At 42.1% G+C, this 25976-nt stretch overlaps 1 protein-coding gene across 1 annotated transcript in view; it reads left to right on the top strand.

The window, feature by feature from the left end:
* The window catches only part of AVL9 (AVL9 cell migration associated), a 71910-nt gene that overhangs the window by 23487 nt on the left and 22447 nt on the right, over positions 1 to 25976 (top strand). The window contains exons 3-10 of the mRNA XM_073332959.1: positions 5076 to 5161; positions 14737 to 14808; positions 16245 to 16334; positions 16739 to 16805; positions 17583 to 17623; positions 18841 to 18879; positions 22206 to 22275; positions 23165 to 23712. Of these exons, the coding sequence (XP_073189060.1) occupies positions 5076 to 5161; positions 14737 to 14808; positions 16245 to 16334; positions 16739 to 16805; positions 17583 to 17623; positions 18841 to 18879; positions 22206 to 22275; positions 23165 to 23712 (1013 nt within the window). The remainder of the gene's footprint in view (positions 1 to 5075; positions 5162 to 14736; positions 14809 to 16244; positions 16335 to 16738; positions 16806 to 17582; positions 17624 to 18840; positions 18880 to 22205; positions 22276 to 23164; positions 23713 to 25976) is intronic.

Below are 25976 nucleotides of genomic sequence, written 5' to 3'. Positions count from 1 at the left end.
CCACCCTCAAATCCCTGGGCATACATCCCCCTGCTACACAGTGCAGGCACTTCAGGCCGCAGCCTCCTCTGCGGTTTTACCAGCAAAACAGACCATATGGTTCCCGGAAGAGGAATAGGGGAGTCAGGAAGAGGCCACACTCATCCTCAGGCCAGGGCTTTGGCCAACCCAAGCTGCCCTGGCCCCAAACTGGCCTTTTGAAGGTGTGGTTGAGGACGGCACACCAGAACAAGAACTGGATCTACCCTGCCTCACCTTTTCGTCCTTTCCCTTTCCCTTTTCTACTGTACATGGTCCCGTATCCCTTCGAACTGCTGGGTGATCCGCACGGTAGAGAGGGGATACTCCATCCAATTCTGTGCCCCCCCCCCATTGCCTTCCTTCCCCATCCCTCTTCATGGACTCCTCTCACGAGCAACTCCTTATACAGGAGGTGCACTTGCTCCTTTCGCTAGGGGCAGTGGAAGAGGTTCCTCAGGAGCAGACGGGCAAGGGTTTCTATTCCCGGTATCTCCTAATACCGAAAGCCAAAGGCGGGCTCAGGCCCATCCTAGACCTGCGAGAACTCAACAAGTTCATGACGAAGCTCAAGTTCCGCATGGTCTCTTTGGCCTCCATCATCCCTTTATTAGATCCAGGAGACTAGTATACCGCTCTCGACTTGAAGGACCCGTAATTTCACATAGCAATAATTCTGTCCCACAGAAAATACCTCAGGTTTGTGGTGAACAACACCCACTACCAGTTTACAGTCCTTCCATTCGGCCTGTCGGCAGCACCTAAAGTGTTTACCAAGTGCATGGCAGTCATGGCTGCGTTCCTGCGCAGGCGGCAGGTATAGGTGTTCCCGTACCTCGATGACTGACTGACTCATCAAGGGCCGCTCCAGGTCTCAAGTGGAGGCACAAGTCGACTTCAAAAGAACAACGTTCGACAAACTGGGCCTCTTTCTGAATGAGGGGAAATCAAAGTTGTCCCCGGTCCAGAGGATAGAGTTTATAGGGGCAGTACTGGACTCAACACAAGCCAGGGCATACCTCCTGAAAGCAAGGCTTCAGTCCCTCGGCGACACCATACAAGGTCTCAGGCAGTTCCCCACCACCGCGAGGAATTGCCTGAAACTCCTGGGACATGTGGTGGCTTATACCTATGTAGTACAGCATGCCAGACTCAAACTTTGATCTCTTCAGTTATGGCTAGTGTTAGTGTATCAGCCAGTCTGGGACAGCTTCGACAGGATTGTAACCCTGCCCGGTACTCGACTCCCTCCTGTGGTGGCTTGACCCACAGGTAGTATGTGTAGGAGTCCCCTTCACCATCCCCCAGCTGTCTCTCTCGCTAGTGATGGATGCGTCAGCCTTGGTGCTGGGGAGCACATTTGGAAGACCTCAGGACACAAGGCCTCTGGTCTCAGGCGGAACTCGCTCTCCACATCAGTGTCAGAGTTGAGAGCGGTGTGCCTTGTATGACAGACTTTCCGAGCCCACTTTGACAGGGAGATGTGTATCAGTTATGATAGACGACACCACGGCAATGTTTTATATCAACAAACAGGCTGGTGCATGCTTCTGTCCCCTGTACCAGGAAGCGGGACTTCTGTGTAGAGCATTTGATACATCTGAAAGCATCATACCTCTCTGGAGTACAGAACGAGTTGGTGGACTATCTCAGCAGGTCGATCCTTCGCCCGGATGTTGCAAACTCAATCTTCCATCAGTGGGGTTTTCCCCAGATAGACCTGTTTGCCACGTGACACAACAGGAAGTGCCAGCAGTTTTGCTCCCTCCGGAATCACAGCCCAGGTTCCATCGTGGTCACATTCAGCCTTCCCATGGGAGGAGGCTGTCTCCTATACGTGTTTCTGCCTATCTCTCTCGTTCACAAGGTGCTCCTCAAGATACAGAGGGAACAAGCTTCGGTGATATTGATATTCCCAGCCTGGCCTCGCCAGCACTGGTACACATCGCTCCTGGAAATGTCCCTGGAAGCTCCAGTCACCATGCCGCTCTTCCCGGACTTACTAACTTAGGATCACGGTCAACTTCAGCACCCAAACTTTGAGTCGCTGCATCTCATGGCATGGAAGCTCCATGGCTTAACCCAACGGAGCTCTCTTGCTCGGACCCAGTTAGACAAGTCCTCCTTGGCCGTAGAAAGCCCTCCACCAGGGCTACCTATCTTGCCAAGTGGAAGAGATTTTTAATCTGGTTGGCGCAGCATCATTCGTCCCTGACACTCATCTCTGTGCAACTTATATTAGACTATCTTCTCCATCTCAAGCAGCAGGGGCTGTCCATGTTGTCAATAACGGTTCACTTGGCTGCCATCTCTGCCTTCCATCCAGGCTCAGAGGTCCGGTCAATCTTTGCCAGCCCTATGGTCAGCCATTTCCTCAAAGGTCTCGACAGGCTATATTCGCAAGTCAGGAAGCCGGTCCCAGCCTGGGACCTCAACCTGGTGCTTTCCAGATTGACGGCGCTGTCTTTTGAACCGCTAGCGACATGCTCCCTGCTCTACCTCTCGTACAAGGTGGCATTTCTGGTGGCAATAACCTCAGCCAGGGGGGTGTCTGAGCTCAAGGCCCTAACATCAGAGCCCCCTTACACCATGTTCTGTAAGGACAAGGTTCAGCTCGGGCAACATCCAGCTTTCCTCTCAAAGGTTGTCTCCCAGTTTCACATCAACCAGGACATCTTCCTCCAGTGTTCTATCCTAAGCTACACTCGAGGGGCAGAAAGCAGAGGCTTCATTCTTTGTATATCTTCAGACCCCCTGCCTTTTATATTAAAAGAACATAACCATTCCGGAAGTCCATTCAACTATTTGTGGCTGTGGCGGACAGAAGGGTCTTCCAGTCTCTTCCCAACAAATTTCGTTGTGGATCATGTCCTGCATTTGACAGTGCTACAACTTGGCCCAGGTGCGAGCCCTCCAATCACTGCACACTCCACCAGGGTGCAGGCCTCTTCAGCAGCTTTCCTAGCTCCGGTTCTTACCCAGGAAATATGCAGGGCAGCAACGTGGTCTGCAATACGCACTTTCCCTGCACATTATGCGATTACCCAGCAGGCCAGAGACGACATGGCCTTTGGTAGAGCGGTATTCTAGCTGGTGGACAGCTCTGACCCTGCCTCCTGAAGGGCTTGTGATTCACCTGCTTTGAATTGATATGAACAAGCACTTGAAGGAAAAAACGGTTACTCACCTTCTCGTAACTGTTGTTCTTCGAGATATGTTGTTCATGTCCATTCCAATACCCTCCATCCTACCCCTCTGTCAGGGTACCCGGTAAGAAGGAACTGATGGGGGGGGGTCAGGTTGGGTTGGCAGGGCCCTATATTAGGTGCCATGAAGGCGCAACTTCAGCGGGTGCCCAGGCCGACCCTATGGATACTGCTAGGGGAAAATCTTCTGGCTGTCATGCACACGGCGTGCACACACCTGATTGGAATGAACAGCACATCTCGAAGAACAAAAGTTATGAGAAGATGAGTCACTGTTTTTCCTCTGCACAGCAACAGGGGAGAAGAAAATTTTTAAAAAGAAGAAATTGTAAAATCCACAAAAATACCCTGATACTACTTTTAGTTAGGGTTTTGTTATGTTTCTAATGAAAATTGTCTGACCCTCTAAATTTTAGAGGTATTTCATCTGGAATTGGTAGCAAAAGTATAGGAGTTGTATCAAAAGAATTTATCTTTGCATCAGTAAAAGGCCACTCCTTGACTCTGTGTTGGGTCCTGACTTTGTTTCATTTCTGTATAATTAAATATCAAATGATCTACTGAGTGCATTCTAAAGCAGGAAGTAGGAGCAGGTGAGTGAAGTTGTTTCTACATTGGCTCAGTGCCACAGTCCTATGCATGAAAGCTAAATAGTTGACTTTCTGTCATTTCATTACCACAGCAACAGGTCATTAATGCATATTTTGAAGTAAGAGAGATTGCTTCAAAGCTAGCATAGCAACAAAGCAACTAAACCTGGTGAGGTGTATATCCTTGAGTTTTATGGCCAGAAACACACTAAAGATTTCATTTGGGATTACCAAATGTATTTCAAATTAAGATTACTGTAAATTTACTATAACATATTGGGCCTGATTTTCCTGTGCAGGTTATGAGTAATTCACAGTGTAGGAGTTACTAGGGTTCCATGAAATGGGGAATTAGGCTACTTGTTTATTGGCTTGGAGAGACATTTATTAAAAATTCTACTAAACCCCTAGCCTATCTCTTTAGAATGTAGTGAAATCTATAAAAGGGACTGACAATTTTTAGTACCTAACTCCTTGTCTCAAGAGACTACTCCATATTTTTAAGTACAGTTCTGTTTCATTTCATTATTACAAAGTCAGTAACCAATTTTAGTCACTCTCAAGACAGGGTTTGCTTCATAGTGAAATGTTGTTGTGAACTGCAAAACAGAATTCTTCTAATGACTGCTTTGCCTTTGCTGTATCTGTAAATTAGCAATTAACACAGTGGCTCTCAAACTTTTTTACTGGTAACCCCTTTCACATAGCAAGTCTCTGAGTGCAACCCCCCTTATAAATTAAAAACTCTTTTTTATATATTTAACACCATTATAAATGCTGGAGGCAAAGCAGAGTTTGGGGTGCAGGTTGACAGCTCATGACCCCCCCAATGTAATAACCTCGTGACCCCCAGTTTGAGAACCCCTGAATTAACAGTTAGTGGCAGTAGTATATCTATCTGTTTGCATAATTATTAAACACTGTATAGCTTTGAAGTAAATCCTATAGGTTATAATGAAAAGCTCTTTTTTTTTTTTAATGCCCTTGGTCACGTCATAGCATAAATATTGCTTATTTGGCACCTTTGTATGGAGACAAAGTGAGTTGTTTAGTAGTTACTTGAGCAGTTGGGTCACAGGTTTAGACAAAAAGACTTCAGCTCTACTTACAAAAGGGTAGAGCTGGTAGAAAGTGCAATTTCTTGAGTAAGGCTTTTGTAAATGAGAGTAATGTTGAAAAAGATGACTACAGAGCTGAAAATACAAAATGTTGATATATCATTCTGTTGGTGGCTGATGAAGCTTTTTCTCTCCTTTCTTAGATACTGTGTTTTTCCACTTGCCACCAAGATGTGGAGATCGAACCACAATATACGGTGTCTCTTGCTATAGGCAGATTGAAGCCAAGGTAATTTATAGTTGCAAATATGCAAGAGTAAAATTGCAGAAATGAATGGGTGAAATTATATGACCTTCGTTATGCAAGAGATCAACCCTAAATGGTCAGAATGGTCCCTCTGGCCTTGAAACCTATGAATCTGCAGAGTAGGCACCTTCAGAGCTGAAGAAGTCTGTCCTTTCACCACCAGGATCATTGTGGTCCATGTCAGTCTCCCTACACATCCCATTATATGTTTTGGTTACAGCGAATCTACCAAGCAAGAGCTCCCAGAAGCTGAAGTAAGCTGGAAGAATCTGTCAGACTAGCTAAGAATTTATATTGCCAGGGAAGTGCTGAAAGCAGGTTTAAATTATTCCAGTAGCAGCCCTTAGAAGATCTTTGGGTACCTCTATTGTCTATTGCACAGACACAAATTCTTCCTTCATGTAACTCCTTTATTTCCAGAAAAGATATTGGTCTCCTTTGCAAAAAGTAAATTTTCAAGGTGGATCAAAATTCTCCTTTGCACAGGTTTTCCATTAAATGTGGTTCTCTATTGTCCAGACCAATTAGATTTTCAGGGAAGTATTTTGGGGCTGCAAGGGCCCAGTAAGGAGGTTGTAGTGTGTATTGTCCCACTCTCTTTGGGGAAATTGTCTTGTACTTGATCTGATATATGTGCAACGTGCCAAGATTTTAAAAAGTGTTGGGCACATTATAAATGTTTGTAGTTATAATTATTCTCTAATGTTATTACACACTTATTTTAAAATATGTATAATAACCTTTCCAATGACATGCAACAACCTTGAATGTCTAATAGTTTTTAGAGGGAGTTCTGGATAACTTTTATTTCAGAAGTGCTAAATGACATGCTGTGTACTTTATATTGTCCCCCAATCACATTTGGATTCCGTTAAAGTCTGTTTGTTCTTGTACAATATTAAATGCATAATTGCAATTTTATTATTATTATTTTTGTATTGCTTCTGGTTTATTCAATATTTGTGCAATAGGGCCTTATTGTGGTAACCTGTGGTTAAAGTCTGTCTGTATTTAACTGTATGGTTGTTTTAACTTAGTTTTGTTATACTGCTGATTTCAGTCTCTGCTGTTTACTAACCACTAAGAGGGTAAATAGATTTTAAATTGAACTGTTTTGGAACAAGTGGAATATAAAGCAATATGTGTTTTATGTAGCAACAACTTCAGAATTCTGCCCAATCTGGCTCTTTGGTAGATATGTGGGCTGTAATCCACATTGTTGCTGTTTTGTACAGTATAAGAGAATCATTTGACTATATGATTTCTGTCTCTACCCTTTCTAGCCCTGCTGATAAATGTTAGAACTATTTCTTCTAGCTGAGAGAGTAGCTGACGCCACAGGTGTTGCCACTTCCATTTACAGCTGGCTAGAAGAAAATGCCCGAGCATGACACACTCTTTCCAGGCAAAAGCTTTTCAACTGGTCCCTTTGTATAGGTATTGTGTCAGAGAAGGAGGAGGGAGAGGTTGTGGCCTTTTGCTTGTCAAATCATCTGTTTCTTCCCCATCCCATTGCCTTCTATTTATGCTGGTGCCTTTTCAACAGTCTTCAGTACCAAAGACTGTGCATAGCATCTCAGTAATACTCAGCAAATTAGTCAAATGTGGTCTAGCTGAAAGTACTATAAAGTTGTTGCATAATTGGTTGAAAAGTTATACTCAAAGAGTAGTTTTCAATGGTTCACTGTCAAACTGAGAGAGTATATCTAGTGGAGCTCCATAGGGATCTGTTATAAGTCCGGTACTATTTAATATTTTCATTAATGACTTGGATAATGGAGTGGAGACTCTGCTCATAAAATTTTCAGATGACACCAAGCTGGGAGGGGTGCAAGCACTTGGGAGGACAGGATTAGAATTCAAAATGATTTTGATAAATTGAAGAATTGCTCTGAAATCAACAAGATAAAATTCAATAAAGACAAGTGCAAGTTATACATTTAGGAAGGAAAAATCAAATGCACAACTATAAAATGGAGAATAAACTGGCTAGGAACTACTATCCCACAAAAGGATCTGGGGGTTACAGTGGATCACAAATAGAATATGCAACAACATTGTGATGCAGTTGTGAAAAAAGGCAAATGTAATTCTGGGGTGTATTAACAGGAGTGTCATATGTAAGACATAGGAGAGAATTGTTCCAATCTGCTCTGCACTGTCAAGGTCAGCCTGGAGTATTGTGTCCACGTTTGGGCACCACATGCTAGGAAACATGGACAAATTGGAGAGAGTCCAGAAGAGAGCAACAAAAAATGATAAAAAGGTTTAAAAAAAACCTGATGTATAAAGATTAAAAAAACCTGTGTGTGTTTAGTCTTGAGAAAAGAAGACTGAGGGGAATGACCTGATAAATGTCATCAAATATGTTAAGAGCTGTTACAACGATTAGTTGTTCTCCTTATCCATTAGAAGTAGGACAAGAAGTAACAGGCTTAATCTGCAACAAGGGAGATTTAGGTTAGATATTAGAAAAAACTTTCAAACTATAAGGGTTGCCAAAGGAGATTGTGGAATCCCCATCTTTGGAGGATTTTAAGAACAAGTTTGACAAACACCTGTCAGAGGTTGTCTAGGTATACTTAGTCCTGCCTCAGCATCGGGGAGTAGGGGTGGACTAGATGGCTTTTTGAGGTCCCTTTCAGCTTAACATTTCTGTGCTCTGGCCTACACTATGGGGTTAGGTCAAATTTAGCCACGTTAGGTCGATTTTAAAATGAACGCGTCTACACAACCAACTCCGTTCCATCAATCTAAAGGGCTCTTAAAATCGACTTCTGTACTTCTCCCTGGCGAGGGGAGTAGCGCTAAAATCGACCTTGCTGGGTCGAATTTGGGGTAGTGCAGACGCAATTCAACGGTATTGGCCTCTGGAAGCTATCTCACAGTGCTCCAATGTGACCACTCTGGACAGCACTTTGAACTCTGATGCACTAGCCAGGTACACAGGAAAAGCCCCGGGAAATTTTGAATTTCATTTCCTGTTTGGTCAGCATGGTGAGCTCAGCAGCACAGGTGACCATGCAGTCCCCCCAGAATCGAAAACGAGCTCCAGCATGGACTGAAAGGGAGACACTGGATCAGGTTGGTGTATGGGGAGAAAAATCTGTGCAAGCCGAACTGCAATCAAAAAGAAGAAATACTAATATATATGCCAAAATCGCACAGGGCATGGTGGAGAGAGACTACAACAGGGACACACAGCAGTGCCGCATGAAAGTTAAGGAGCTGAAGCAAGCCTACCAAAAGACAAAGGAGGTAAACGGTTGCTTGGGTCAGAGCCCCATACATTCTGCTTCCATGATCAGCTGCATGCCATTCTGGGGGGGAACCTACCACTATCCCACCACTGTCCGTGGACACCTGCAAGGGAGGAGTCTTACGCAACAGTGTGGAGGATTTTGTGGAGGAGGAGGAGGAGAAGGCACAGCAGGCAAGTGGTGAATCCGTTCTCCCTGGCAGCCAAGACCTTTTCATCACCCTGGAGCCAATACCCTCCCCAGGCGGGATCCCTGACCCTGAAACTGGAGAAGGCAGCTCTGGTGAGTGCACATTTGTAACTACAGTACAGGGTTTAAAAGAAATAGTGTTTAATGTTTGATTTGCCCTGAAGAATTGGGATGCATTCACGGCCAGCACAGCTACTGGAAAAGTCTGTTAACATGTCTGGGGATGGAATGGGAATCCTCCAGGGACATCTCTATGAAGCTCTCTTGGAGGTACTCTGAAAGCCTTTGCAGAAGATTTCTGGGGAGGGCTGCCTTTTTTTCGTCCTTCATGATAGGACACTTTACCATGCCAAGCTAGTAGCAAGTAGTTTGGAATCGTTGCAGCACAAAGCATGGCAGTGAATGGTCCTGGGTTTTGGTCGCATTCAAGCAACATTCAGTCTATGTCTTTCCAGGTTAGCCTCAGGAGACTGATATGATTCATGGTCACCTGGTTGAAATAGGGGAATTTTTGTAAGGGAACAGTAAAAGGACCCCGTTCATGCTGGGCTGTTTGCGCTTGGCTAAAATGGATCATCCCAGAGAATAGCCACGCGGTTGGGTGGGGGGAGGTGTGTGCTGTACATCCACCCAAAAACTGCAGCCCCTCCATTTAAATGGCAAACCCAACTGGCATTGCTTGCTATGGGAAAGGATGGCACTGCAGTTTGAAACCATTCCCACATGTTATGAAGGCATAAGTAGCCAACCCCGTGTACCAAAAGGCTTAACATGGCTGCCTGGAAACTGAATTCTGTTGCCCAACCATGTGTGATGTGTCAGCATACCGGCAGGCGCTCAATAATAAAAGGCAAAATGCGACCTTGTACCTAAAGCACATGTGCTGTCTGCTGTGAATTGCTTGATTCACTGTGAAAGAGTCTCCCTTTTTATCTCCCCCACACCACCACCCCCGGTGCAAATGTTTCTATGCTCCCTCTATCATCTCTGTCTCTGAGGTTATCGCAGATTAGAAGGCAAAAAAACGATGACATGTTTTCCGAGCTCATGCAGTCCTCCCGCACCAGTTGGGCACAGCTTAATGCATGGAGGCATTCAGTGGCAGAGGCCAGGAAAGCATTAAGTGACCACGATGAGCAGAGGCAGGAGGCGATGCTGAGGCTAATGGGGGAGCAAACGGACATGATGAAGCATCTGTTGGAGCTGCAGGAAAGCCAACAAGAGCACAGACCCCCGTTGCATCCATTGTATAACTGCCTGCCCTCCTCCCCAAGTTCCATATCCTCCTCGCCCAAGAACGTGGTTGGAGGGGAGGCTCCGGGCACCCAGCCACTCCACTCCAGAGGATGGCCCAAGCAACAGAAGGCTGTCATTCAAACAGTTTTGATTTGTAGTGTGGCTACAATAAGCAATGTGCCCTTGTCCTTCCCTCCTTCTCCACCCCACCCCACCCAGGATACCTGGTCAGTTATCTCACTTTTTTTTTTAATTAATAAAGAAAGAATGCATAGTTTCAAAACAATAGTTACTTTATTTCGAAGGGGGGAGGGTGGTTGGCTTACACGGAAATAAAATCAACAAAGGGGGTGGGTGTGCATCAAGGAGAAACACACAACTGTTACACCGTATCCGGCCAGTCATGAAACTGGTTTTCAAACCCTCTCTGATGCGCAGCGTGCCTAGCTGTGCTCTTCTAATCACCCTGGTGTCTGGCTGCTCAAAATCAGCCACCAGGCGATTTGCTTTAACCTCCCACCCCGCCATAAACATCTTCCCCCTTATTCTCACAGATATTATGGAGCACACAGCAAGCAGCAATAACAATGGGAATGTTGGTTGCGCTGAGGTCTAACTTGGTCAGCAAACAGAGCCAGCGAGCTTTTAAACATCCAAAGGCACATTCTACCACCATTGTGCACTTGCTCAGCCTATAGCTGAACTGCTCCTTACTGTTGTCCTGGCTGCCTGTGTACGGCTTCATGAGCCATGGGAGCAAGGGGTAGGCTGCGTCCCCAAGGATCACTATTGGCATTTCAACATCCCCAACAGTAATTTTCTGGTCTGGGGAGTAAGTCCCTTCTTGCAACTGCTCGAACAGCCTGGAGTTCCTAAAGATGCGAGCGTCATGCACCTTTCCTGGCCTTCCCCCATTGATGTCACTTATGATACACAAGTGCTTGCAGCACCATTGAGAAGTACCTATTGCGGCTTACATACTGGTTGGCAAGGTGGTCCAGTGCCAAGATAGGGATATGTGTTCCGTCTATTGCCCCACCACAGTTAGGGAACTCCATTGCAGCTAAGTCATCCAGTATGACCTGCACGTTTCCCAGTCACTACCCTTGTTAACAGAATGTCAGTGATTGCATTGGCTACTTGGATCACAGCAGTCCCCACAGTAGACTTGCCCACTCCAAATTAATTCCCTACTGACCGGTAACAGTCAGGCATTGCAACCTTCCACAGGGCTATTGCCACTCCCTTCTCAACTGTCAGGGCAGCTCTCATCTTAATATTCCTGTACTTCAGGGCAGGGGAAAGCAACTCTCAAAGTTCAAGGAAAGTGGCCTTACGCATGCGAAAGTTTCGCAGCCACTGTGAATCATCCCATACTGGCAACACTATGCAGTCCCACCAGTCTGTGCTTGTTTGCCAGGCCCAGAATCAGCGTTCCACTGTATCAACCAGCCCCACTGCCGCCATGATGTCCCAATTGCCACAGCCCGTGCTTTCAGGAATGTCTGTGTCCATGTCCTCCTCACAATCGTCCTTGTGCTGGCGTCTCTTAGCCCGGTTCTGCACATACTCCAGTATAATGCACGAGGTGTTTACAATGCTCACAATAGCTGCGGTGAGCTGAGCGGGCTCCATGCTTGCCGTGCTATGGCGTCTGCAGAGGTAGCCCAGGAAAAAAGGCGCGAAACGGTTTTCTGCCGTTGCTTTCATGAAGGGAGGGAGGGAGGGGCGACTGATGACATGTACCAAAAACCACCCTCGACAACATTTTTGCCCCATGACGCATTGGGAGCTTAACCCAGAATTCCAATGGGCAGTGGAGACTGCGGGAACTGTGGGATAGCTACCCACAGTGCACCGCTCCGTAAATCGATGCTAGCCATGGTATTGAGGACGCACTCCGCCGACTTAATGCTCTTAGTGGGGACGTACACAATCGACTGTATAAAATCGATTTCTAAAAATTGATTTCTATAAAATCGACCTAATTTCGTAGTGTAGACATTCCCTATGATTTTGTTTGCAACTACTGTCTGTGCAGTGAGTTAAGAACAACTGTGACCAATTGTTCTGACTATTTGTAGTGTTGTAAAGCATATTGCCTTAAGGTCTGATACTGCACCATTGAAGTCGATGGAATTTTCAGTGGCAGCAACATGGGGGGAGGGCCATAGACAGCAATGAACTAGGCGGAGTGGCATGCTGTCTATGTATGCAGCACATGCATTGCATGCCTCAGAATTCACAAAAAATGTTTTATTCTACAAGCATATGAAAGCCTTGTATGTAATTAGTCTGTTCATGTTGGCTGTTGTCTTGTTTTGCTGGCAAGGCGTGCAGTGCTCCGAGTTACATCACATTGCCTAGGCAACCTGACTGTAGGCAGCTGACTTCCTGACCAGCTGTGCACTGGAAAAATTAGCTTAGGCATGCAAGTGTAGAATTGTGTCATCTGTGATTGAACAGAACTAGCAATGTTAACTCCTCATCAGGATGGAAAGTTTTGTGCCAAATTTGTTCAATAATTCATTTAGTGCAATAGACTACAACAGAAACACACATTATAAATAATGGAAGCCCAAACCAAAATTGCAATTAGTGATCTGAAACTGTATTTCTGTGAAGCTGTGTATAATTGTGAATGGATCTGTGAGTGTGTGAAAACAAACAAGCTATACTACTGACCCTGTCTACTTTTCATCAATGAAAAGAATGTATGGAACAAGGCAGGATACAACAACCTAAAGAACCATTATAGAGCTTGTGGTTGTCACTAGTAGCCAGCAACACCTATACAGGATGTATACAGTTACGAACATTTGGACAAGCTTGCACTGATCTTCAGTTAGATGAGCTGTGGAGAAGTGCTGTGAGACAGCCTGATTCTGACAGTCTTTTTATTGTGTTATTTGCAAAGACTAATTTGTGTTTTATGTAACCTCATAGAACAAGAGCTTGTGTTTTTTAGGGATAACTAAACGGATGACTCCCTGAATCATAGCAATTATGTAGAAGCCTTAGAATTAGTCAGGGAGTTAGATCCTTTACTCAAGAAGCATTTGGAAACCATCTACTTTATTTTCTGGAACATTGAACAATTCAGAATAACCTCATCAAAGCAGTAAGTAATACCCAACTTAATGCCATTGCCAAAGAAATTGAGGAAACACCATTTGTTGCTATTTTACTTGATGGAACGTCAGATAGTCCCAATAAGTCCAGCTTTTGACTGTACTGCATTATGTGACCAAGAATAGTGATGTTACGGAACACTTTGTTGCTCTTAATGACATTAGTAACAATCAAACTGCAGCTGACTTTGCCAGCATGTTGAAACTGTGTGCCAGAAGTCTAAATTTGTTGACAAGGTTTGTAGCTCCGACATATGGCAGTGCAGCAGTAATGGCAGGTGACATAGGTAGGCCTCAGAAACGTGCTCATGAAAAGTTTCTTTGTGCACTTTTTGTTCATTGCTATGTCTGTGTTTTTTAAATCTTGTCCTCAATTTTGCAGCAAACAGTAGCAGACTGATTTTCTTCAAAAATTTAGAAGGAATATCTAGTTTTTTCCTCTCAATCTTCAAAGGACTGAACTTCTTGGAAACCTAGTTAAACAGAGACAGCCTTCTGTTTGTACCACAAGGTGGAATTTTCATTCAAGGCTTGTACAAACTGTAAAATGGGCAGAGACGCTCTGACCGAACTCTTCAAAAGTGTGGTGCAGAATCCAGTAGCTTGGGATGATCAGTCTTTTCACTCAGCCATGGGTTTGCTTGATAATTTTCAGTTTGTGTTTCTCCTTTGCCTCTACAACAACGTTTGAAGTGACAGAAGTGATGTTTCATGTTCTTCAAACCAAGATGTATGATATTGGGTTTTGTATTCAGCAGACTCCCGAGATGGTCAAGCCTATTAGTCGAAAGCAACAAATTTTTGATGAGTTTTGGAAAGAGGTGTCAGAGTTAGGTGCATGTGAACCTTGAGGGGAAAAAAGAGCAAGTGAAGGCCAAGCAATGTATAAATGTCTCTTCTTTGAGGTTGTTGACAATGTCAGATAATAGTTATTGGTACAATTTGAAAGTGTAGAGAAACTTTAATTTGTACAGTTGCTGAATCCAAAACAATTCAAGGAGTTCCAGACACATTTTCTGGTTAATGCTCTCGAATCTCTGGAAGAAGCATCTTATCCAAATATTTTTTACATTAGTAGATTGTATTCCAAGCTGTGTACAAATGAGAACAGTGGCAAGAGAAAGGTACATTTGACTTGTATAGAACTATTCATATGCTGGATTTACAAATTTGCTTCTCTAAGGTCAAAAAATTGGCTACCTTAATTCTGATTATTCCCTACTCTGCAGCCACAGTGGAAAGGTCTTTTTTCAACTTTAAAACGCATTTAGACATTCACATAGAACACCCAGAGTGGCAAACACCTGTCCAGCTTGGTTTCACTGACCATCGAAAAGGAACTGCTTAGGTACTTGTGCAGCTTACTAGATTTTTATGACTTTGTCACTGAGGAGTTTCTTACAAAAGATAGAAGAATGGATTTTTGATTTCAGTAGGAATGTTAGATATGTATTAGTATAGTCTCAGGTTTCATTATATTTGGCTTACTAGTATTTGGCAAAAAAATGTATTTGGTTTATTAATCACAATCTGTACATTAGAAAAAAATCTTTTTTTCTGTCATCTAAAAAGTTGTTGCATACCTTATTAAAAATGTCATTTGTATGTCACTGGGTAGGCCCATTCTCAAATAGCACATTCTGGGTTTTGTTTTCGATCAGTGGTGGTTTTCTGGTAACGGGCTTTAAAAATAATTTTAAAAATACATATATGTAAAAATATTGTAATACTTTTTTCTTAGGCACTGAAAGTGCGGCAAGCAGATGTCACCCGAGAAACAGTACAGAAAAGTGTTTGTGTTCTAAGTCAGCTGGTAAGAGAGTGACGAACAAATATTTAAACTTTTGTTTTTAAAGAATACACACAGAAAACAGGTTTGACAAATTTTTGTTTGGAAACTTTCATTATTTTAAATGTTCTTTGTTAGAAACACTTTAAAATGTAACAAAATGAGCACTGAAATCACAGCTATGTTAGAAGGTCAACGCACTCAAATTTTATTATAACTCCTTCAACTGGAGAGACAAGGTGAGTGAGGTAATATCTTTTGTTGGACCAACTTCTGTTGGTGAGGGAAACAAGCTTTTGAGCCACAGAGAGCTCTTCAGGTTTGGGAAAGGTACTCCCAGCTTTTGCTGTGACACTAGGAGTTCCTTCTCCAGACCTGAAGAAGAGCTCTGTGTGGCTCAAAAGCGTGTCTCTCTCACCAACAGAAGTTGGTCCAGTAAATGATATTACTTCATCCACCTTGTCTCTCCAACATCCTTGGGCTGACATGACTACAACACCACTGCATGGAAAAATGCATGTACTTTATCGTGAGTCTTGATATGATCTATTTGCATTTTTAATAATTGTTCCAGGAAGCCTGTCAGTAATTGTATATTCCATTCAGTGTATGTCCATGCTGCAATTGGAAGTGTGGTTGCAGCATGATTTGATGTATACATGCTAGCTTTAGACTTGCTACTATGACTAAAAATAGTGACACCATGATGGCACAGATTTCAGTGCAGGCTGTAGAAGCATGCTGGGCACCCTGGGTATGTACTTACTTTGCTAGCCCATGCTACTATGTCTTCACCACTAGCTAGATTTAAGATAGCATGGGTATGCCAGCCAATGCTGCAACCATACCTCCAACTGAAGTGTAGATATATCCATGGTGATGATACTTATGGTGGAGGGTGGGAGTTATACACTATAAAATTACTAGTTAAGTTATCAGATAATGAAAAACCTAACAATGGACAACTGTGAAATGAAGCTTCTTTCTAGGGTGAGTGTAGTATGTTATGTGGAATATGACGTGTCTTCAGAATACATTAGGTGTAGCTCTCAGTTATCTGGGAGTCTACATTGCGATGCAGGCTGCTTTTTACATTCAGACTATGCAACTACACTTTACAGGGAAAGAAGAGAATTCTTTATTGAGAGATGAATTCAACTGCATGAGCAAGACGAAGCAGGGAAGTTCCCGCTTATTCTGTCCCCACAACACTACTGGCAGGATATTGAGTGATAATGCACTATCTGCCAATGAAACACAAGATAAAATTGTTACCTAATTAAAATGCACAGTGAGGGCTTTTGTCTTTAAAAATTACACTTTCATCTATCTGTATTAGAACATAAAGACAGTTGGGGGATATGGAGGAAGGACACTGGAACTGGAAACGAGCAACAAACATGCTTTTTTCATCTGCCTTTTATTCATGACATAACATGTCCATTTCTCTGTCTCACAAGCCTTTGTATGGATTGCTTCAAGCAAAGCTACAGCTCATTACTCATGCCTATTTTGAAGAAAAAGACTTCTCACAAATTTCAATTCTTAAGGTAACTTTTCAGTATATACTAATACAGTATAATGCCCCTTGTGTATGACTATAGATTTTAAGTTATAAACATTTTTAATCAATGTATTCTTATATGTATTGCATTTTTATAGGTGATACTTCTATTCAGCTATTTTAAATAATTACATGAAATAATATATTATCCTATTGTGAATCTGACAAAGGAACAGATTTCTGATTAGTAAAATATCTAGAAACAATATCTTCAATGACACCCTTAAAGTAACAACCCGGTTATAAGCAAAAATGTTCTTTGGTCTGTCCATCTCTTTGAAACAAATTTTATTTATTTATTCTGGTCCCTTGGGTAGCTTTTTAGAACAGGTGTTACTAATCGGATGTGGTATTCATATGCCATTAGTATTTTTTATTTAACTTCTACAGGAACTTTATGAGCATATGAATAGCTCTTTGGGCGGAACTACACTGGAGGGGTCACAAGTTTATCTTGGTAAGGGACGTTTTTACAAGCAATAATATATAATGTTATATCAGTCAAATCATTCCCTCTAAACTAGTTTGTTTATGTGCATTAAAATTTAGCACCATGGGTTTTTGTGCCTGCATGGGACTTTATTATTTTCCCTTTCATTTATGGAGTTAAATAATTTTCAGGTAAACTACCCTTTATCTGTTTTTCCATAATGTGGATCTCATTTTAGGTTGTAATCCATGATAGTTCAGTCATGCCTCTTGATATGATATACATTTAGTGAGTGAGCTGTTCAGCTCCTTCTGAAAACTATGCTTTTTTGAAAATTTTAATTGTGGAGGAAATTTTCAATGGCATAAATGGCAGTTAGGAACCCAGTTCCTCTTGACTTCCAAAGGGAGTTGAGCACCTAACTGCCCTTTATGCCTTGAAAAATCTCCCCATACATCCTTTGCTCCACATACCATAGGAAGAATTGTGATCTAGAAAGAGAAATAAAAGTTGTTGTTTAATCAAATGCTCCCATAGTGAAATGCTTTGGCTTCAGTATGACAATAAATAGCCATCTTCTGGAATGCAGAGTCTCCATCTTACTTTCAACTCTCATTCTTAGAAGGAAGGGAAGGTGGTTTGAATTCTTTTAATGAAATCACCAGCATGTTTTCCATGAGAATGGGAAAATATTGTGTGTCACTTTAGCTTATGTAATTTGGTCAATAGAAAAATGGGGGACAGGAAGATAGGAGTTGATACCCTTGCAATGCTTCACTAATGGATTTGTTCTCAATGTTTTAGGTCTGTCTCCTCGAGATCTTGTCCTTCAGTTTAGACACAAGGTACGCTTTCTTCATAGGCCTAATAAAGTACACCAGCAGCATGCTTTTTTTACATGGTAAAAATGTAGGTTGCATGATGAGCAACTGACAGCTAAGCGCGTGCACACACGCACACACACTTTTTCATATTTTGAGGTCCAGGCTCTCTGCTGTACCTAAGGGGTGCTGCTAAGGAGCTAGATACAGCCTCCTGGGACTTTCTGGCCTCAGATGCAGGTTGATGCAACCTGGGAGTTGTTGTTTGAGGGACCATATACCATCTGGAGATATGTTCCAGCCACTCACCCTTCCTGCCACTACACACTGCCCATATTTCCTTGCCAGGAGTTGTGGGGAAGGAGGTGTAGCAACCTGCTCTATTGGTCCTACCCTTGTTAGGGATTCTCTCCCTCCCCTACTAGAAGTATCTCCCGAACTAGAAGTAGGCAGGTTTGAAGTACTCTTCACTTTATGCATATATCACAAAAAAACACCCCACAAAAAAAACCCCCACATACACCAAGGAGTAGGAAATGGTGGTGCCATCCCACTTAAACCTGTTATCCCAGTGGTTAGAGGACTTACGTTGGATGTGGAAGACTCTGGTTCAAATCCCCACTCTGCCTGATAGGAGCAAGGTCTTGAACCTGGCTCTCCTACATCTTGGGCTGGTGCCCTAACTGCTGGACTATAGAGTCATTCTCATTCTCTCTATGGCTGAATGAATATTTTGTTGTTTTATGTGAAGTGGAACAACTTCAGTAGTAGAGATTGAGAGAAACTTGCCTCAGAATATACCATAGTGCAGTGGTTAGAGCACTCCTTCAGGAGGTGAAGAACTGGGTTTTATGTCCCTGTTTCTCTCAGGCAGAGGGGGATTTGAGACCAGGCCTTCCACCTCCTGGGTAAGTGCCCTAATCACTGGGCTACTGCATAAATTGTGGGAATTAGGAATGCTTAGAGCAGTGGTGGGCAACCTGTGGGCCGCATGTGCCCCATCAGGGTAATCTAATTGCAGGAAGCGAAACATTTTGCTGACGTTGACCATCCGCAGGCACGGCCCCCCGCACCTCCCAGTGGCTGTGGTTTGCCGTTCCCGGCCAATGAAATAGCTAAGGGAAACATTTTTAATGAAAGATGATCTTATGTGTATTACACACGTGTGCACACATGTAAATGTGTTTTTCCCCCCGTTTGTTAGTCACTCACCATGTTAATTTTCCCTTCTTATTTTGCAGATCTTAATTCTTTTTAAATTGATTCTTCTAGAGAAAAAGGTAGGGTCTGTGGGATGAAGGGGAGGATTGAAATGGAGATGTAATTGTTTATATGACTCTATAGAGTGTATGTTAGTGAAAGATAAACACTACACTAAATATGTCTGGAGTAAAACCCAATGCTCAAGTATATTTACATGCAGGTATAAATAAAACTGGAAAACTTTATCCCCTTGATTAACTGCTCTGTGTGTGTGCTGGTGTATAAATTCTTCTCACACACTATTAATTTTTTCCATTATTGACAGGTACTCTAGAGTAAAGGCAAGTAAGATTTGGTTTGCTTGGGTAGGGAAATTTTCGTAACAGTTTTTAATATCAGGACCTAAATAGTGCCCTCACCATTGCAGAGTGAAAATTCTTGGTGCATAAGGTCCAGCAAAATAGAACTTGATTTAAACATAAAACAAATAGTAATATAAATACCAAAGGAAGCAAGCTTTAGATTTTTTCAAGTTTTAGATTTTTGTGAATTGTATGGATACTTATCTGAAATATATATTTAGTATCCAAACTCATGTCTCTCTAGTCATGTTAACTTTGATTCACAGTCAATAAAAATAAATATTAAAATAAATAAGTCATCCTAACTTAAATCCACAGAGAAGTGTAAGTCTCAATTATATTTTTCTTCAGGCTGTCTTACTGCCTAAAAGAGGTTCTGTCTTGGCAATTTAAGAGGAATCTGGAACATGTACAAACAGATAAGAAATAGAAACAAAAGAGTACCAATTTGTAAATTCAAATGTTGGGTCAAGATCTTTCAGTAAAGTGACTGAATATCAGCTCACAAATACGTGACCACAGGGATCCTTTTTTCCTACAATGTTTTTTTTTCATGTTAAAAGTAAACATCTTACTTTGCTCCCCCAGTGAATAAGCTAAATTATAAGAGTTCATCTCCTTGACAGAAATGACTTGTAGTTGCCTTTATAGGACAACTACAAAAAAATCATTCATTGAAGGGCAGGAAGTAATATCAACAAATCAGATGTGAGCACAGTTTTTATCAAGGTTGCACAAAATAACTGAGATGTCAAGAAATGCGTATATTAAGATTGCATGCACAACCTTAACTCTGCCCTATATGCATTGTGATAGCTTATAATTACTCAGATATAATACCACATTTTTTCTACATCCTCAAGCCTTTTCTGTACAAAGAGCGTGCTATTTTCTCTAAATCAATTTAAAAAATTGATCTAGTCAAATCAGCTCAAATCTCTAATGTAGATACACTTAAACCAGTTTAACCCTTGCTTATATAGATTTTTGCTTCAGTTGGTAACTTAATGACTCAAGGTCAACCAATATAAGCAAGGATAAAACTGGTTTAAGTGTCTGTTTTGGAGCTTTGCCACCATTTTAACTAGATTTATTTTGAGTAATTTAAAGTTGTAGAAAAAGTATTTTGGGAAACACGAAAGCGTAATTAGACAGGAAATGCCTTCATAGAAGTGGGTAAAACTAAGATTTGATGTGCAACCTTAACTGGAGCATTTTATACTATTTTTTTTCATTGCTTAGCCTTGTTACTTTAACATTCTTTCAATGTAGTTTTTTAAATAGATATTTCTAGTTTTAAAATAACTAACTGCTTAAGAACATGAGAATTAGTGGCCATATGTGATGTTTGGGTGTTTTAAGCAATTCAGGCCCAAACCCTGCAATTGGATTCAGTAGCATAGATTCCTTTGTCCAAGTGAAGCCCCACTGCTTTCCTCTGGGCTATGTAAAGGCAAAGGCATGTGCCCTACCAGGCTTGATTGCATGATCAAGATACCAGTGTCTCATTGTCTACTTTTTCATTTGCCAAAGCTGACGTGTTGAGTTTAATTCCAAAAATGTGAGTAGCAGTGCCACATGGTAATCTTAGCAACAGTCTCAGAGTACACCAAAAAGCCTGTCAGTTTAAAATTACATATATAAACTCCTACATTTATTGTGTGTTATAAAACATTTAGTTTCAGTAATCTCAGTGTAATGATGGGGTGGGGTTTGTTTCACTTTCCACATTTACACTGGTCTGTTGAACAGTTTCCCAAATATTTCAAAAGTCTACTACAAATATGTTAAACATTAGAATTAAAAATAATTGTTTCACTTTACATTGGTACAAGAAATGTTTTAGAAACTGCCTTGCCTATTTGATTTAAAAACTGATTATGGTAGCATTTCATAATTACAGCTAAACATTGTAGTTACATTAGTACTGAGCTATCATTCCATTCTGAAGGTGTACAGACCACAAGAGACACATTCACAGGAAAAGTGGAGAGAAAAGCTTTCCCAGGCATGCTCAAATGACTCAAACACATGAGTCTAGTCTGAAAAAGCTGGACATCTATTGAATAATGTGAGAATTCTTTCTGAATTTAGAAGTAGAAAGTGAACCATGGCATCTTCAAAAAGAGAGAGCGAGCACACTGTTTTCCTGTACTGCTTCTGAACAGCTGCTAAGGTTCCAGAATAGTTGTGGGGAAACCTGTACAGTCAAAGACCTTAAACATACTAAGCCAGTATGCCCAATAATGCCACCCATTCTTGATCAGAAAGATGCCTTTTGTTCTGTGGCTCAACTCCCATTAATCCATGGGTTGATGCCTGTCCCACAGGTAGGAGGAAGCGTGTCTCAAACTCCAACTACTGCTGGGTTGAGACACCATCTCCAGATGGTGGCCATTTGGATATTTATTTCCAGGATCACATTATTTGCTGGCTTGTTGCAGGGGGAAAGGGAGTCAATGTGCACCCAGACAAACTAAAGGAAAAAAAACACTAGAATTATGGAAAGCACTAATCTTAAATATATAATGTACCATGCCACAAACAAAACTTTGGACATGTGTGGGAAGAAGAGGTATTCCTTCACATGGATGGGTTTTTAAAACTGTTCTGACTGCCTGACTAGGGCAGTTCTCCAGTCAGCTAAAGGCAATGTGGTATCACTCCCACTTTTCAACAGTGAGCATCAGCAAGGACCAGATTGATTGATTGAATTGCAAAAATGACCTTCAGCCATCATTAAGATTGTAGCTAGTCATTCTCACCACCTCTGAAACTGATCCAACCAACCAGTATAAGATTGAATCATCCAAGTATAGTAAATGCCTGGTTATGCCTTCTCTTTAAATATTTATCTGAATAAAAATGTTATGGGGACTTTTATCGAAGTGAAATTCTCCATGAACTGATTTTTTAAATTTTTTTTAGATAGATAGATATGGGTATTAGATGTCCTCAGATTCTCTTGTTTGTTTTTCTGTTTGTTTTTCTCTCTGACTTAAGCTGTCATTTTAATTTGCCCTTCATCCCCCTCCCCACAGGTGTTGTTTTATATTTCTCCAGTAAATAGACTGGTGGGAGCACTGATGACTGTCTTGTCTCTCTTTCCTGGTAAGTAAAAGCAGGTTTCGGCTATTTCTTGCTTGTGTAATTTCTGTTCATAACTGAAACTGACAGTGATATATTTGGGGCAGGGGGAACTTATGTGATACGGGGGCTGTGTTGGTATATTGCCAGAGTACAATAGCCACAGTGAATTCACACACAAAGCTACATAATATTTTTATGAAGCACACATGCGCACAACCTGATAACACTTGATACTTATGGAGTGCTCCTTACTGTAGTAATAAGAAACTAAGTCTATTTTATCTCTGCGGGCTGCATATTGGGCACCCTCGATATATCTGTGAATAAGAAGTCATTGGTTCTGTGTTCCTGACCAAATGTTTATCAAAGTTTTCAATAACACTTGCCAAGACAGAAGGTCAGTACTGATCCATTTGGGCCAAAGTCATAGGTGCCGACTCCCTGGGTGCTCCACGCTGGAGCACCTATGGGAAAAAATGGTAGGTGCTGAGTACCCACCGGCAGTTTCCCTCCCTCCCCCCAGCACCTCCCACCCGCCACGATCAGCTGTTCCGCAGCGTGCAGGAGGCTCTGGGGTGGCGGGGGAGGAGCGAAGTTGGGGTGTGCCCAGGGGCGGGGGTGGAATGAGGCAGAGCAGGGGCGGGAAGAGGCAGGGCAGGTGTGGGGCCTTTGGGAAAGGGGTGAAGTGGGGTCAGGGTCTGGGGCAGAGTGGGGTCAAGCAGCCCCCAGCACATTAGAAATTTGGTGCCTCTGGCAGAAGTGAACTGGATTTTTAAAGTGGCAACGAAAATGCATGACAGTTTTTTTTTTTTTAAATATATATATATACTAAAAAGCATTTCCTACTTTGCTATTATCAAAAATCACTAAAATCTTTGGTGAGATGATATTGTGTGTGTTTGTCCTCCAGGTATGATTGAACATGGTCTTACTGACAGTTCACAGTACAGACCAAGAAAGAGTGTATCAGAGGATACTGGCTTGCGGGAAGTTACACCCCCTTTAGATGATTATGTTTCTGTGTCTGCTGCTGACATTTCAAATACAAACTCAGGAATGGGTGAGGAAGGCAGGAAGCTATCAGGAAACCATGTGCGGGAGGCTCAGAAAACAGATGTGCCTTTATCCCATTCTGAAAAGAATTGCAATGGATCACAGTCCTCCAATGGCACGGGACAACATTTGAAACCTCCTTCACGCACTTCTCCAGAGTCTTCTGAAAGCGACTGGGAGACCTTGGATCCTAGTATTTTGGATGATCCCAACTTGAAAGAAGGAGAACATGAAAATATGACATCAGAACAGACTGAAATCCTTTCAAAGGAATGCATAACATCGGAAAGCCCTCCAATTACTGTGCAACCTCAGGCTAAAACAGGACATGTGGTTCTTGTTCCAGGACTGATATCAGGGTTGGAGGAGGACCAGTATGGCATGCCATTGGCTATTTTTACTAAGGTAAACATTTTGATAATTATACTTAGTAAATATTTACCAACACTTTCAGGCCTAAGTTTTCAAAAGTGACTAGCAATTTTGGGTGCCCAACTTGAAGCCTGTTTAAAGTACTGCTCCATATTCAAGTGGAGGCTCTAACAAGTGACTTTATGTTTGTATAGTAAAAAAAAACCCACTTTCCTGGATGTATTTTCCACCCCACATGCATATGCACTACTTCTCATGATTTATGACTGTTCAGCACAGCTGAAATTGGAGATACTATAGTTATGTGCATAGACGGGAAAGGGTAGGAGGGTAGAAGGAGTGTGTCTGAGCATTAGGTGAGTCTGACCTTAGTTTTGAATCTCAGGATACTCGGCATGTCTATTTAAAAAGGCTCGTCATATAATAGGACACTGATCTGCCATGACCACTTTTGCCTGATTTCTGAATCTTGGAAATGAATAATGTGAACACAAACTCATATTTTAGCATCATCCTTTGCAGCTATACTCTGAAATTCTCTGCATGTTGATAGAGCCTTGAGATGAGTTATGTCAGATATCTAAAGGTTTTTTGTTTTTTTTTAATATTTCGTGAATGTAGATGGGAAGTCATGGTAAATATCCAGTCCTTAAAAATGGCTTTTGTGATGGGAGTTGGGACTGATGTTGATGACATTATATCAATGGCTTTTTAGGGACTAGTGGAACTGTTTAGAATATCTTAAACTGGTAGTCATAGAATTAGAAGTTGATTTTATTAAACTATGTTCTCAGTGTTCTGATCCCATTGGATCGTAACTTATATTAGTAACTTATATGAGAAGCAACATGTTAAATTGTCCAAAGCTAACAGCTGAAATGCAACCTTCTCTGTGCTGCCATAACTCATAATAAGAAAAAGCTCTTTATCAGTGATCCACAATTAGGTGCTTGACCAAAACAAAAGTGTCAACCTTCAATGCTGGCTCTACAGACGACCAGAGATGCAAATTACACAGCCAAAGATTTGCCACAGAAAACTCAGTCTTTGATGTTCCGGAGTTAAAATTTAAGGAATGTCAATACAAGTGACCTGAAGCTGCAATCATGCCAACTAACATAGATATATAAAGGTCCTATGAAATGACAGCCAAATGCAAAGAGACAAGGTGGGTGAGAAAATATCTTTTATTGCACCAACTTCTGATGGCAAGCGAGACAAGCTGTCAAGCTTACACACAGCTCTTCTTCAGGTCTGGGAAACTTACTCAGAGGGCAGGTTTACACTTAAAAGGTTGCATCGGCGCAGCTGCACTGCTGTAGCCCTTTAATGAAGATGCTGTATACCGACAGCAAAGAGCTCCCCCCGTCAGCATAGTTCAGGGGTTCTCAGACTGGGAGTCGGGACCCCCCAAGGCCTTGTGAGGTTATTACATGGGGGATCACAAGCTGTCAACCTCCACCCCAAACCCCACTTGCCTCCAGCATTTATAATGGTGTTAAATATATTAAAAAGTGTGTTTAGTTTATTAGGTGGGTTGCACTCAGAGGCTTGCTGTGTGAAAGGGGTCACCACTAAAAAAAGTTTGAGACCCACTGGCATAGTTAATCCATCTCCCTGAGAGGCGGTAGCTATGTCGATGGGAGAAGCTCCCTTACCGACATAACGCTGTCTGCACTGGGGGTTAGGTCAGTATAGCTACGCCACTCAGGGATGTGGATTTTTCACACCCCTGTTTGATGTAGTTATACCAATGCAAGTCTGTAGTGTAGACCAGACCACAGTGTCGCAGCTAAATACAAGATGGAACAGATTGTTTATCATAAGTATTTAACACATATTTCAAGGAACCGTGAAGAGGCCCATTAACACCCCTCCAGTCATTGGGAGGAAAGGAAGGGAATGGCGGGAATGTAGCTGTGGAGGGATTATTAGTGGGTTAAGGATTGTTGTAATAAGCCATAAATTCAGTGTCTCTATTCAGTCCTTGATTTTTAGTGTCTAGCAAAGTTATGAATTTAAGCACCTATGCTTGTCTTTTAAAGTGTTGTGCAAGTTATCTTTGAGGATGAGGACTGAGAGGTCAGATATAGAGTGATCGCTTTGTGAAAAGAGTTCACCAGCAGGTGATGTGGTGTTTTTGTCTTTTACCATTTTCCTGTGAGAGTTCATTCGAGAGCTTAGTGATTGTCTGGTTTCACCCACATAGTTATTTTTATTGGGGCATTTAGTGCACTGGATGAGGTACACCACATGTTTTGAAAAGCATGTGTAGGACCCAAAGATCTTGAAAGGTG

This window comes from Lepidochelys kempii, chromosome 2, assembly GCF_965140265.1.
Source record: "Lepidochelys kempii isolate rLepKem1 chromosome 2, rLepKem1.hap2, whole genome shotgun sequence".
Classification (NCBI taxonomy): domain Eukaryota; kingdom Metazoa; phylum Chordata; order Testudines; family Cheloniidae; genus Lepidochelys; species Lepidochelys kempii.
Note: the sequence above shows the minus strand (reverse complement) of the source record. Positions and strands in the feature narration are given on the sequence as shown.